At 43.4% G+C, this 15,273-nt stretch overlaps 1 protein-coding gene across 7 annotated transcripts in view; it reads right to left on the bottom strand.

The window, feature by feature from the left end:
- Positions 1 to 15,273, bottom strand: part of AGRN (agrin) — a 658,449-nt gene that overhangs the window by 613,915 nt on the left and 29,261 nt on the right. For all 7 annotated transcript variants that reach the window (XM_073603052.1, XM_073603056.1, XM_073603057.1 and 4 more), the window contains exon 2: positions 8,619 to 8,880. In XM_073603052.1, coding sequence (XP_073459153.1) covers positions 8,619 to 8,880 — 262 coding nt within the window. The remainder of the gene's footprint in view (positions 1 to 8,618; positions 8,881 to 15,273) is intronic.

Raw genomic sequence — 15,273 nt, 5'->3', positions numbered from 1 at the left:
TTCCAGGACACGAACTTCAGAGTCATGTTTGAAAGAGCGGGCCCGGGTCGTCAGACCTCGCCAGAAAGTGGAGCTATAGGGGAAAAGGGGGGAGGAGAGGAGAGAAAGCGCTTGGCGTGAGGGAGTTATAGAGAGTGGGTGGGGAAAGACGCAGACAAGGGTAAGAGAAGAGAAGAAAAAAAAAAAAAAAAAAAGAAAAACAAGAAGGGAGAGGTAAGAACAAGCTAAGTCTCCAATCGGAGGACTACTGCCTATTTGGGCAGTTAGGGCCTAGTGAGGGGAAAAGGTAAGGCACTTCAGAGGTCGGGCTCCCGGAACGCGAGCCCCCCACCAGCCCACTTCTTAATAGGTGCGGTCCTGTCAGGAACCGCGTTATTATATTAGGCTTCTTTGAAATAAGATTGCTCCTTAAAAACCCATAACATATAACTTTATGATATTCAGTTTGACATAACACGTCTTAACTTTATAACCGGCAATAATAAGACATTAAGTAATTCCTTAAATGGGATAACTATGTCAACTTCTGATCTCTTGTTATCAACTCCGTCTGCTATATAAACCAATTCCACTGGATCTGCATCAATTGAGAGCGATCGACAGCCCCTTACCCAACTTATCTGTAAGGGTCAATTTCTATCCGGAACAATCTTTAGGTCTCAAGATAGGCTAGTTGGCAAAAAAAAAAAAAAAAAAAGGAGGGGGGGGGGGAGAGGAGGGGGGGAGAGAGAGGGGGGGGAAATGAGGGAGGGGGGGGGGAGAGAGGAGGGGGGGAGAGAGAGGGGGGGGAAATGAGGGGACGGGGGGGGGAAGGGGAGGGTCAATGCGGGGGGAGGGTGGGGAAGAATGCTGGGAGGGGAGGAAGGGGTAGCAGGGGACCATTAATAGGGTAGTTACATCTCTAGTCTGATACTCATCTCGGAATGTTATTAGAGTTTCAACTATTGTTACTGACTAGCCCCTCTGAATCTTGTCATTAAAATTAAACACATTTCAGTGGTAAACATCTATACGTTTAGGCAGTGTGAATTATGTATATCCAGTTCTGCGTCTTGTAGTGCTGTACAAGTTGGGGGGGGGGGGGAGTATGGGCCCAATAAATGGGTGATTGCTGAACATCTATTCATAGAGTCCGATATCTCTAAGTTATAACAGTATTGTCAGTTGTACCAGTATCTTCTCGAGGGTGATCTCAGGTATGGGGCCCGTTTACCAGACTGTATACTTTCCCTCTGCTCCTGGTCAAAAAACAGTTATCCAAAATAGTGGAGACTTGCCGTGTCTCTATGAGACCACCAGACCGGTAAGGTAAGGAAGTCAGTCCAAATAGGCCAGAGGTTAGAAAAAAAAAAAAAAAAATATATTTTTTCCCCACCACCCCCCCTGATCAGAAAAGAGGAGGTAATGTACCAACCAGATATGGGTGGGGAGTGCTTGCAGCCAAAAGGAGACAACAAAAGAAAAGCGAGTAGCCATGTCCAGGCTTAATAGTACCTTATCTCTATGTATTCAAGGCTCGTTGTCCTGAGGGGCCAGCGGTCTTCTACGCTGTGATCGATGATTGCGTCGAGGCCTTTGAGGTCTACCCGAGGGGTTCACCGTCGGTACGTTGGTAGTGGGAGGCAGGACAAACGCCAACCAATTAGGCAGTGACATCGATGGTAGCCCGAGCGTGTTGAGAAAGGTGGGGACCTCTCTAGGGTGTCGGAGGGTATATGTACGACCTCCCTTCCTTGCAATTAGATGAAAAGGATGACCCCACTTGTAGGTGATTCCTTGTTCATTAAATTTCTCTAGCAGAGGCTTCATGCAGCGGCGCATCTGTAGAGTCCTGCGGGAGACGTCTGGCAGGAGAGAGATCTGGGCTCCATCAAAGTCAATTTGTCCTCTACGCCAGGCTCTTTGGAGGATGTCTTCTTTGATAGAATAGTTATGCAGGCAACACAGAACATCCCTAGGTCTGTCCTCTGCAGGGTTTCTGGGGCCAAGGGTTCTGTGGACCCTGTCTATGGCGATAGGTGTTTCCGTCGGGCGCTCTAAGCATTCGTTAAATAGCGCAGTCACCGTCATCTTTAGATCCGCTTGCTGCGTTGCTTCTGGCAAGCCGCGGATCCTTATATTATGCCTGCGGCTGCAGTTTTCCTGGTCGTCCAGTAACAGGTGTAGCTGTGCGATTTGGTCTGCCATCTCCTCTTTTGTGTCATTTAACTCTGTATAGCCCTGGTGCAGGGTTGCAGTGTTTTTCTCAATAGAAGTGACCCGTGAAGTGACCTCTGCTACAGATTGCTTAATTCCAGCAATCTCTCCTCGTAACGCCGCCTCCATTCTGAGTGCTACAGAGTCTAGGTCATCTCTAGTGGGCAGCTTCTGTAGCAGAGCCCACAGAGACTGTTCTCCTGGAAGCATAGGTGGGGGCACATATGAAGGTAGAGTCAGTGGGGCAGATCCTATTGAGTCCTGTAGTGTAATGGGCAGAGGCACACTAGGGGTTAAGCTCTGGGGCTGAGAGCGCTGATTGCCTTGTAAGTCCCACTGCTGAGAGCAGCTGGGCTCTCCTCCTGGGCTTGTCAGTGATGCAAGGGATAATGAACGGGGGAGGCAGGGAGAGAGATCACTATTAGGGGAGAACGGCAGCATGTCATTACCCTGGTCATGACCTCCTTCTCCTCCCGCTGGCGCTCCGTGTTCCTCTCCCATGTCTGAGCGCGGCGCCATCTTGGAAAAGTCCGGTGTGGAGGCCGCCGGCTGTTTTGGCACCAGAAATCTCTCCATCTATCTCCCTCCTTTGTTATGACAGCGGGGCAGTCTTCTCTGGCGACGTGGGGATGCTGAGAAGCCGAAATTTCGGATTTTTCTGTGCTGGTAGGCTATGAAAGAGCCGCGGACCGGGAGCCCTCTGAAAAACGCGGCTTCACTCCTCCATGCCGAGACCACGCCCCTATTCCGTCACTTCTGACTCTCATCCTCTGCGCCTCCTCCCTGCTGTCACTTGTAAACACAGAAGCCTTCTGTGTTTACAAGGGACAGCTTTGCCCTCAGCAGCTCCAGAATCTGATAGATTCTTACACTCACGATGGGGCATGGGAGGGACAGAATCTAAGAGAAAGAACAATTTCCTTGCAAATACACAGGTAGAAGAACAGCCTACACAGGGAGGTACTAGAGTCGGGCCAGGTAGGTAAAAGAGATGTGAGGAAGATTTATGGGGGGGGTTGGGGTTACAAACTGTGTACAGCGCACCCCTAAACCCTGCACTCTGTACACTGCACACCCCTGAACTCTGTACGCAACGTCCTCCTGCACTCTGGACATTGCGTAGTCTTGAACTCTGAACGTAATGCACTCCTGAACCATGCACTCTGTACGTAACTCACCCCAAAAATGTCTGGCTCTTTGAGGGCAACCATACCGCTGATGCGATGCCGCAATGAAATTGGGTTAGACACCCCTGGTTTAGATGGAGGGAATTCTGCTTAGTGTATGTTTGACCAACAGTTACCAACATGTTTATGCCACAAGCATTCCACAAAATATTTGCTGGGACCTTTTGGCTGCCAAGCTGTAGGAGATATTCAGTTAAGCTGACCAGCAGAATTTAGTATATTCGTATAGAAATTTAAGAGAACTGTTCATCAGAGCATCTGATCCATCATTAAATCAACTAATTTCACCTGAAAGCCCTTAACGTGTCCAGACCTGCCCCAGGAATGGAATTCCAGATGTAATAAAACAGGTTTCTTTTGTGCCTTGAAAATGCAATATTATATGTCCAATTTTTCCAAAAAAAAAACCCCATTCAGAGTTTGAATTTCATTTATTCGAGAAAAATTTCCATCTTGCTCCCTCAAATTTTCTTATCTCCACAGTTGAAAGCAATCGTTGGTTTGACCCCACGGTTAGAAAATCATACGAATTTTAACAAAACAAAAATATATTCTACTACTGTATGTCCAGCCTAAGGAAAATATATTCTACTACTGTATGTCCAGCCTAAGGCAGTTTGCATATAAAGTTGCAAGTCATCTACTTTTATCCCCTTCTGGTGACCCCTCACATCTCTTGTAGATCTCTTGGAAAGACAAAACACAGTCTGAGCGCAAGATCCTTTATCAGACAAACCTACATAGAACAGATTTAACAAAGCCTCACCAAAATAAAGTTCAAAGTTCTAAGGAGGTGACAATGCAAGTTTGAGTCACAGAACCACTTCTTCACACAAGCACACTGAAGTTGTCAAAACACAACACTGCAAATAAACCTCTGTGTGCAAAAATTAAGATTTAAGTATGCTTATACTGGAACTGGTACAAAAAAGCAAGCAACTGTTTTTTAGGGCTTAAAGTATCACTAAACTCACAACATAAAAAACTATCAATAAATGGTGTATTACATGCTGTTTATACTTATTCAGTCTTTATAAGATTAGTTTTCTGTAAAAAAACTGGTTGATCCTGCTGTTCTCTATCTCCCCCTCTGTACATGTCCCCAATTCAGCTAAAGATTTTGCAGCTGTGGTGGCAACTCTGCACATGCTCAGTTATCAGTGAGTTGCTATGCTGAGCATTTCCTCCCTATCACATCTGAGCAGTCCATGTGACTATAGAGTCACACATGTGGGTGTATACACAGTGGAAAAAGAAAGCATACTACCTCCCTCCTCCTCCATGCACAGTAACCAGCTAAACACAATGGAGATTAACGGAGGCTTCACCTTCCTGTTATTCTAAGACACAGGCTGGAAGGGGGGTGGCAGCCTGTGGCTGGCAGAAATCCATCCACACCATGTTATTTCCACACAAAAAAAAAAAATAATAATTTTAAATATATTTGTATGACAATTTAAAACAGTTTATTGATATTATTTATTTTTACTGTGTATTCGAAAGGCTGTTTTTTTTTAATATTTTGAACATGTGACCAGCAGCAGAGGACTAGAAGCTCCTCCTGCTTATGTTTCCCTGCAGACAGGCTGGGAATGAGCTGGGTCATGTGATGGCTGTATATCAATTAGAAAAAAGGTACTTCAATTTGCTTTGTTTTTGATTAAAATAATTACAGTGCCATCATCCACATACAGAAATAGAAGGGACAATGTAAATTAAACAGTGTGTGTTTAGTATCACTTTAACCACTTGTCGACCGGCTCACGGCGATATACGTTGGCAAAGTGGTTCGTTCCCACGAATCGCCGTATGGGTACGTCTGTACCTGTAAGGGTGATAGCAGGCGAGCTTGTGCCGCAGGGCGGGGAACCCGATGCGTGTGGCCGGAAGCGCGATTGCATGCACGAGAGCAGGAACACATGTGTGTGTAAACACACAAATCCCTGTTCTGTCAGGAGAGAAGAGACATATTGTTTGTTCCTACTAAGTAGGTAAAACAATATGTCTATTCCTCTAGTCAGTCCTATCCCCTCACAGTTAGAACATACCCAGGGAAGACACATTTAACCCCTTGATCACCCCCTTATGTTAAACCCTTCCCTGCCAGTGACATTTACACAGTAAACAGTGCATTTCTATAGCTCTGATAGCTGTATAAGTGTCAATGGTCCCAAAAATGTGTCAAAAGTGTCCGATCTGTCCAACGCAATGTCACAGTACCGCTAAAAATCGCAGATCACCGCAATTACTAGTAAAAAAAAAATAATAAAAATGCCATAAATCTTTCCCATAGTTTGTAGACACTATAACTTTTGCGCAAACCAATCAATATAAGCTTATTGCGATTTTTTTTACCAAAAATATGTAGAAGAATATATTATAGCCTAAACTGAGGAAGAAATTTGTTTTTTAAAAACATTTTTGGGGATATTTATTATAGCAAAAAATAAAGGTTTTTTTTTCAAAATTGTCACTCTTTTTTTGTTTATAGCGCAAAAAATAAAAACCGCAGGAGGTGATCAAATACCACCAAAAGAAAGCTCTATTTGTGAGAAAAAAAAGGACATCAATTTTGTTTGGGTACAGCGTCGCACAACCGCGCAATTGTCAGGTAAAGCGACGCAGTGCTATATCACAAAAAATGGCCTGGTCATTAAGCAGCCAAATCTTCCGGTCTGTGGTTAAGCTTTCATTTACCAGATTATATTAGGATCAAGGAGGACAGTGGATTTTAACAAAGAGCAGCCAATGGGGGCAAGGGACACTTTTCATTCAAGTACTGCCCATTGTGCTAATCAAATAAAAAGGTAACTAAAACTAAACTAAAAACTAAACTAAACTAAACTTTATGCTTTAATTCATTTTTTTATTGGCAACATACAACCAGAGAGCTTCTTCTTTTTTTTTTTTTGGGTGGTGGTTGGAGGATCTATCATGTGAAATGAATTTTTTTAGTAACTGATTTGTTTTTCTAACTTGCCGACCCCGCCAGGGTGTCTGATCAGTACATATACCATATTTATCGGTGCACCCCAATTTTAGGAGGGAAGTTCAAGGCAAAAAAACTTACATTTTAAATAAAAAACTTTGAAGCAAAATTAGGGTCACAGCTCATCAATGCACCTTACTCAGTGCCCATCTGCAGCCTCTAAATTGCCCATCAATGCACCCTGCTCAGTGCCCATCTGCTGCCTCTAAATTGCCCATCAATGCACCCTGCTCAGTGCCCATCTGCAGCCAATAAATTGCCCATCAATGCACCCCGTTCAGTGCCCATCTGCAGCCTACAAATTGACCAACAATGCAGCCTGTTCAGTGCCTATCTGCAGCCTCACGTTCCCCATCATTGCCGCCTCGCCAGTGTTGGATTTTCCCTGCTGTCTCTGAGGGAAGATGAGGAGCGAGCGCCGATGAATTACACAGAGCCACGATCTCCTGTGTACCCGGCGCTCCGTCACTCACAGCCACGCCTCCCGGCCCTGCTCATATGATAGACAGAACAGTGGCCCAATGCGGGGCCAGGAGGTGGGAGGAGGAGGTGGCTGTGAGTGACGGAGCGCCGGGTACACAGGAGATCGTGGCTCTATGTAAGGGATCAGGGATCGGCGTATAACACGCAGCCACGATTTTCCCCTGATTTTAAGGGGAAAAAAGTGTGTGTTATACGCCAATAAATATGGTACATTCTGGGCTCTGCCACAAGGACTGTGCTTGCTTATGCCACATTCATTCGACAGAGTAACCATGCAGCAGCGGCCAGATACCAATATTTATTTATTAGAGGTACTTATAAAGCACCATCAATTTACACAAACCTGTGCAAGTTTCATCAGTTCTACAGAATGCAGCTATACCAACAGTAACTTCTGATCAGCTGATAATGCCAAATAAAAAAAGGCACATTGCATATATGTTGTGCGCTGTTATTAATATTTATGGTGCCTTAATAAAATGCTCTGAAGGTAGCCTGCAGTGCCCTGTTAAACAAATTAGTTCCCAGATACCAAATGGGTGTGCAGATTGAAGAAATGTATATCATCATATACATAAAACTGTGGAACCAACACATTTCTTATGAAGCATGGAAGAAGGACAGCGTGAAGATCTGGGAAGGTGATTTACAAATCCCGTAATCTGTAAGTGTCGCTAAGGAAACTGGTAAATCAACATAAAACACAAGTGACTTCATAACACCGATACACATTTTCTTGTTTGTCTGTGTGCTAAGATATAGAGGTGTGACCTTTGCAATGACCTTCACATTTTTTTCCATGTGTTACACTGACAGAGACCATCTTTCTTCTTGAAATGTCTAAATGTCAGGAACATGTTGTGAGTAAATGAAAAAGAGCAAAACAATAAAAAAAAAATAAAAAAATGTAAGATGTGGTGGTTTTAAAAGGACAACCTGATATATAGGATATTTCTTAATAACACAATGTAAAGGTAATTGCTGCCATGTAATCCAAAACAACCAACCAATCAGATTGCAGTTTTTGAGTGTCCTTTTGGTCACAGATGGTGCAGTATGATGAATCTTCAATGATAATTAAACTGTAACAAAACTGGAGTTACCAAACATGGAAATAAAGAGAAGTATTTTAAGGCCAATTTATCACACCCCTTTTCATACGGAAATAAATATATATATATATTTTTAATTGCATGTGCCAATGGTGAATGTTGTCTTTGCACGTGGAAGAGCTTCAAAAGATGGTAGTCTTTAGGATTTACCTTTCTAAAGCTACCATATAACAGTAGAATTTTGTTGGGAAATTAGTACTGCAATTAAGAAAAATTGTTCACCAGAGTATTCGATCTTGCTATCACTGAACCTATAAAATTTCTTCCAGACCCACTACTTGAATGGAATCCTGGACTTATTAAACATGCTTATTTTGTCCCTAGCACACACGCATTACAATACATACAATTTTTCAAAAAATTTCCATTCTGTTCCCTCCAATTTTCTTGTCACTACAGTCGAAAACAATTATCTATGCAATCCCACTAACTTTGGAAATTCAAAGCAGAATTTTTTTAACCATATTCTACTGGTATATAGCCAGCTTAAACATGCCTACAGGTAATGCATTTCCCATATAAACATTATACAACAGTCATGTGCAGTTGGTTTTTGTGTATTTTTCACCCCGCTAAAAATTTGAATTTTACTGGGCATAGCAGCAACCTTTTTTTTTACCAATTCGTAAGAAAAGAATTCATGGTCCTTACCTTCAACACAAGACTCCACCTCTTCTAGATTTCGCAGGGTTATCCTCATCAGGCTAGAGTTCAACATGAGCTCATTGCGGTGGGATGGCCACATGTAGCGGGGGGCAGGATTTACAAAGAATATCCGAGTATCGCCTGTAGACACTTGATTATCACAGATGCTGGGATCTCCAAAACCTCCAACCATCACCTTGTTGCCTCCATCCAGCAGTATTTCATTTGTTAGTCTGTCCCGTCCTTTTAAATATCGCCAAACCCGAACCTGGACAAAGAAGTGAAAGGCAAGAAAAAAAAAGGTATCAGTATGAAATATGAAAATTAGTCATTAGAATTATGTATTTCAATCCAAATATGTGCACTGCACGAGATTAAAAAAACATCCATCCACCAAAAATGGATATGCAAGCCCTGTGTAGATACCAAAAGGCTAAATAACACACCTGTGTCTTACATCACTGGAGGTACCACTGGTGATATCTCTGTGTCACTATAAAGATGTGAAAGGGGACAAATGTCCTACTACGGTCAACTTAAAGAGGAAATAAACCATCCCCTATTCTTAAATATTTCTTAAACTTGCACCGTTTAGGAGATATTTACTGTATACTGTGCCGATGACGTAATTGGCGCGGGCGCTCTGAAGGAACGGCCGCCCGTACCATTTCTTCAGAATTGTGAGCCGAGACCGGCGGCTCCCGCGTGCATGCTCTGGAGTGACGTCACGCGGCTCGGGCCACACAGCCAGAGTCCGGGGACCCAGAAGGAAGATGGGCGAAGATGGATCCAGCCTCCAGGGGCGGCAACAAAGGGCTTCGTTTGCAGGTAAGTTTCACATAATGTGCTAGTACATGATGCATACTAGTCCCTGTCCCTGCATTTGTAGTCTATGAATACTTCCTCCAGCTTAATAACCTAAGGTTCTGTACTGAGGGCTGCAGCTAGAGGAACTGTCTGCAGGTGCTTGTGCAACGTACCCACAATTCAATGATCACAGTTGCAATGCTTTGCAGGCTCCAAAGCCCAAAAAAATAAATGATGAATGCACTGTTTTTAATCAAAGAGGGCATATTTTTTATTTATTTTTTGCAAACGCTGGAACTGCCCTTACAGTGATGCCCTGTACACACAAGCGGAATTTCCGTCTGAAAAATCTTGGATGGTTTTTGCGACGGAATTCCGCTGAAGCTTGGCTTGCATACACACGGTCACACAAAAGTTCTCTGAACTGTCGACCCTCAAGAACGTGGTGAAGTACAACACTACGACGAGCCGAGAAAATGATGTTCAATGCTTCCAAGCATGCGTCAAATTGTTTCCGAGCATCCGTAGGAATTTTGCGCGTCGGAATTTGTACAGACGATCAGAATTTCCGATCTGAACTTTTTCTGACCGAAAAATAGAGAACCTGCTCTCAATCTTTTGCTGGCGGGAATTCGGCCAGCAAAAGTCCGATGGAGCATACACACGGTCACATTTTCCGACCAAAAGCTCTCATCGGTCTTTTGCTGGCCGAATTTCCGATTGTGTGTATGGGGCATAACTGTAACAACATACAAAGTCAAAACTAGATAATAGGCAATTTCCCTCTGATGGTGGTAAGATTGTATGTGCATGTCCCAAATATCTAAGAATAGTTCTTAAATAATGTGTACAGAGACATGGGGGCTCATATGGCAATTTACAGACACCACCACTGGTAGCTTCGCACTTGGAGAATAATGGAGATCTGCCAGGAAAATATCACCTAAAGAGCCATCATGAAAACAGCCAAAGATAATCTAATACTTTCTGCGGGGTTTTTTTCATTGCATATATTACACAGGATGCCAGCTGTCTCTTTAGAAAACATTCACTTGTTGTGTATTATTAGTAAGAAAATTAATTTTACTATACAACTGAATTTGTCCAAGCCTTGCAGCTTGTAGCCCATAGTGTAGACTGTCCTGAATGAGTTCACGTATCTACCCAAACTATAATTCACTGTTGCCCTGTAATAAAGGATCATCTTATGGGCTAAACAACAACTGAACCCTTCAATTTTCCTTTTATTCATCCTACACTGAAGCATTTTGTAACATTAAACCAACAGTCTGCCTAGCGGGCACATGTACATAAGAAAGAGAAACCAAAACCATGGTAAAACATCCAAGTATAACTGAAGAAGAGGAAGAGCACTGCGCAAATAAATACCGATGTCCCAGTCTCCAGAGTGGAAGTTTAGAACTGTGCTAGTTTTTTAACGGTGTGTGTGACTCTATTGGGAGATATTCCTTCAATTTTTATCCCTGGGACACCACATAAGTGGGCCGGGGGTCATGCAGAAAGGCATGGACAGTGATAACAACCTCATAAAAGGTTCTAACTTTTCCTCTCTCTCTCCTTATAGAAAATGTGTTTTTGTTGTGCCTTCGTCACTATTGGAACAATTTCCAATCACATCCTGCCCCCGTATGCCCCTGACACCAGAACAGAAAAATGGGAGGAAAACTCTTCACAGCGGTCAAAGGCAGCAATACTGATTGGTCCAGAAATGTCAATGTGTGGGTGACCTGCTCCTTCATAAACTGGAAGCAACAGTTATTTGATTCAGCTTCCAGCACCATTGTGCAACTAGGGAGCATTCTGTACACCATAAGCACATGCTTCCATAGATGAGGACTAAATAGCCAGTGTTTTTCTGATTTAAAGCTGGACTCTGGGATAAGCAATTATTGTCTAAATATATGGGGCGTATGAATTCTTACTTGGTATGGTTTCTGTTTTTCTTCCATATTTGTGCAGAATTCTAGTGTGAAACTTTGCAGGAGCTTCCTGTAACAAAGACCAGTCACAGCTGATCTCTCTCCTTGTGCAGGATGACTGGTCTTGTCTCCACCCTCTTCTGTAGTTTTCTACAGGCAGCCAGCTGGGCCCCTCCCACAGCTCTGCCCTCTGCACAGATTATGTACAGCACAGGGATGATATCAATGCTACTTTTACAAGATAATACCTGGGTTTTCAAAGTTATTTGCTGCAAAGTGGATTTATATATTTTACTGAGGAATATATTTAAAAGAGAAGTGCAGGAATTAAAAAATAACAAACAATTATACTCACCTAGGTGGATGCAGCATTGTTCCAAGACCGAAAAACTGAACAACCAAAGATCGCTGATCATTCAGTTCTTGGCCTTCACCAAGTTGACTGTCAGTCACCGGCTCTCTGCTCTGCCCCTCCAGCGATCACTGGAGCGCTGGGCTGTGGAAGGTGCGGGAGTGGCTGGCTCAGGCTCTCAGTAGCACGCTGAGAGCCTGAGCCAGCTGTCACTCAAGCAGCTGGGTGGGTCCCAACATTAAATTCACGATCTCCCTAGAGCCTGGACCGGCTGAGTGACGTCAGGTCTGAAGAGTGCAGAACTAAGTGCACTCCTGTGACCAAACAGGAGAAGTAGAACCCCATATTCCCATCGCACACGTTCCTGGAAAAGCTCTCAAGGGATTGGGTGCTGCATCAACAACCAGCTGGCAACTGGCTCAGAAGTCACAAGGAAAATGTTTACCAGCACACCATGGATCAACAAGGAAGCGTCCAAGCAAATTATTTAATGCATGATCACATCAAAAGAGTAGTGCAACGTTTTGGAGTCACGTAGGACCCCTACATCAGGCATATGTCACATGCCTGATGAAGGGGTCCTATGTGACTGAGAAACGTTGCACTACTCTTTTGATGTGATCATGCATTAAATAATTCGTTTGGACGCTTCCTTGTTGATCCATGGTGTGCTGGCAAACATTTTCCTTGCAACAGGAGAAGTAGGTCCAAAAAGAGCTTTGGCCCTACTTCTGTTTTGAATTAAATTTTTTATACCCAGAGTTCAGCTTTAAAAGCCCAAGATTTGCAGATTTATTTCTAAAATGTCCCTGCTTTATAAATTTAAATTATATACATATAACCCTGTTACTAAAAATTTCAAATAGGCTTTAAAGTGATACTAAAGTAGCAGGTTTTTTTTTGTTAAAAATAACAAACATGTTATACTGCTCTGTGTAGTGGTTTTGTCAAGAGCAGCCCAGATCCTCTTCTTCCCGGGTCCCTTTGCGGTGCTCTTGGCCCCTCCTTCCCGTTGAGTGCCCCCACACCAAGCAGCTTGCTATGGGAGCACCCAAGCTGCAGCTCTCTGTGTCCATTTAGACACAGAACTGCGACCCTGCCCCACCCCCTCTCTCTCCTCATTGGCTCACTGACTTTGACAGCTGACAGCAGTGGGAGCCAATGGAGCTTCACTGCTGTCTCAGCCAATAAGGAGAGAAAGTCCCGGGCAGCCGAGTCTCTCGTGCAACATCGCTGTATCGAGAGGGGGGCTCAGGTAAGTATTAGGCAGCTGCTGCACACAGAAGGCTTTTTATCTTAATGCAAAGACTGCATTAAGATAAGAAATCTTCTGCTTTTATATTCACTTTAACATGTTAATGTAATTTCAAAGGTTTCAGTCTTTTAAAATCTGCAGCTTTCATTAAATTAATACCTGAGAATAGTGCCATGAAGGTCCTTGTTTAAGCACTTTCTGTAATGGGGTAACCTTCTACTTCTGTCTCCCAATTGTGCTCCTGCACTGTAGCCTTGTAACACTCTTATCACAAGAACATGTCTTTGTGCACATTGTGTAAACCTGATCCACTGTTGCCACCATTAGGAAATCCACCCTGAGAAATGCCATGCAGCCACCCCTGGAGTGTGTGTAGACCAGCCTTCCTCAATCAGGGTTCCTTCAGAGGTTATTAGGGGTTCCTTGAACAATGAGCAACTTCTGCTTACCAGATAAGCAACCACTGACACTAATGCCGCACACACACGGTCGGATTTTCCGACGGGAAATGTTGGATGTGAGCTTGTCGGAAAGTCCGACTGTGTGTATGCTCCATCGAACATTTGCTGTCGGGCTTTCCGCCAACAAATGTTTGATAGCAGGTTCTCAAATTTTCCACCCACAAAACTTTGTTGTCGGAAAGTCCGATCGTGTGTACACAAAAGTTCACGCATGCCCGGAATCAAGCAGAAGGAGCTGCACTGGCTATTAAACTTCTTTTTTCTCAGCTCATCGTACGTCTTGTACGTCACCGTGTTCCCAATTGTTGGCCAACATTTGTGTGACCGTGTGTGTATGAAAGACAAGTTTGAGCCAACAACCTTCGAACAAAAATCCACGGTTTTGTTGGCGGAAAGTCCGATCGTGTGTACGCGGCATAATAGTTTTTAGCTGTCTGCAAGGGGTATGATTCCCAATGACCATGAATGCAAGGAGCATTCTTATATGTGACCATCACAATAAGTTACTGTGAGCTGTAGATAGAGTAATTATTAGCTGGGGTTTCCCTTAAAAAGTTTGAGAAAGGCTGGTGTTGATGAAAGGAGGCTGCAAAGAGGCTGTAGGAGGTCAACAGGACTGGGATGCACAAAGGCTGAAAAAAGTATTTAATAAAAAAATGGCAAATGGGTTATGATACACAATGCTTTAGCAAACTAAATGTCATTGGTTAGGGTTTACATGCACTTTAAACACAACTGGTAAAAATCCACATATTTTGGCAGCAGAAAAAAATCTTTTGCACATCACCAGTGCTTTTTAATTAATGTATTTATTTTAATCGCAGTGTCACAGATGGCCTGATCTGTGACAGATCTGGCCAGTCATGGCAAAGCTTGACATATAATTGCAATTCATTCAGGTATTGACCATCAACGTAGTCAGCATGGGTCAAAAAAAAAAAAGGAGCATACAATAGTCCCCTATGGCTGCTGATGCATCCCTCAGAGGACTGTATCCTCGTTTTGTATCTGTTGGCCTTGGAAGTCAATCAACAAAGCTCTAAAATAAATTTTTTAGCCACCGCCAACTAAAACTAAACAGTGGTGGCCTGTGCCATACAAGTGGGGGAATGCTGAAGTATCTGCAAGTCAAGCATTCCATCAGATTATGGGTGTACATCGAGTAGCAAAACTAGCTCCTTTCATGTCTGCAAAAAAAGCTAGCGATTCCCGTAAAAGGCGCATACAGCACAACGAGTTAATCATCCCTGGCTACTGTCCAGCCTTGGTTCCTGAGGAGGAGGATATAAAATAGCAGTGAATTAGCAGACGATGGAGAGCAGGGACTGCTGACATTTTCCCTGGCTATTGGGAGCACTCAGGTGTATCGTACGGAGAGGGCAGGTGCAGTGAAAGGGGACACTGGTTATATAGATATGAGAGTCACACCAACAGGTGGATTAGACTCTCCCCCATCTCATTCACCAGCTCCATCAAACCCTTCGTATGATTACACATCCCACAGAGCACAACTGCCTTTGGGCTACACTTACGATCTACAAAATAAAAAAACTCTATACGGGGGTCGGATCAAGCCTTGGTCACAATGAAATATCCCAAGCATTGTTATCTAGCTAAGCCACCCCACCCCCATTTTCTAGGCCATGTTGAGAGAATTCTCATGCTTTTTCCTCTGGGCCTGTACCTAGCATTTATTATTTAGAATGCTCTGCTCAAGTTTGCTTGCAGAGATGATTCTGAACAAGAAAATTGAGATGTTAAAGACTGGCAACAGAAGGCACTTCCTTCTAGTGACAACACTCAAAATAAGAATGAAAAAGAAGAAACAAAATCTTTTGCAGCCAAG

Source organism: Aquarana catesbeiana, linkage group LG10 (assembly GCF_042186555.1).
Source record: "Aquarana catesbeiana isolate 2022-GZ linkage group LG10, ASM4218655v1, whole genome shotgun sequence".
Lineage (NCBI taxonomy): Eukaryota > Metazoa > Chordata > Amphibia > Anura > Ranidae > Aquarana > Aquarana catesbeiana.
The sequence above is the reverse complement of the archived record's forward strand: the minus strand, read 5'-3'. Positions and strand labels throughout refer to the sequence as shown.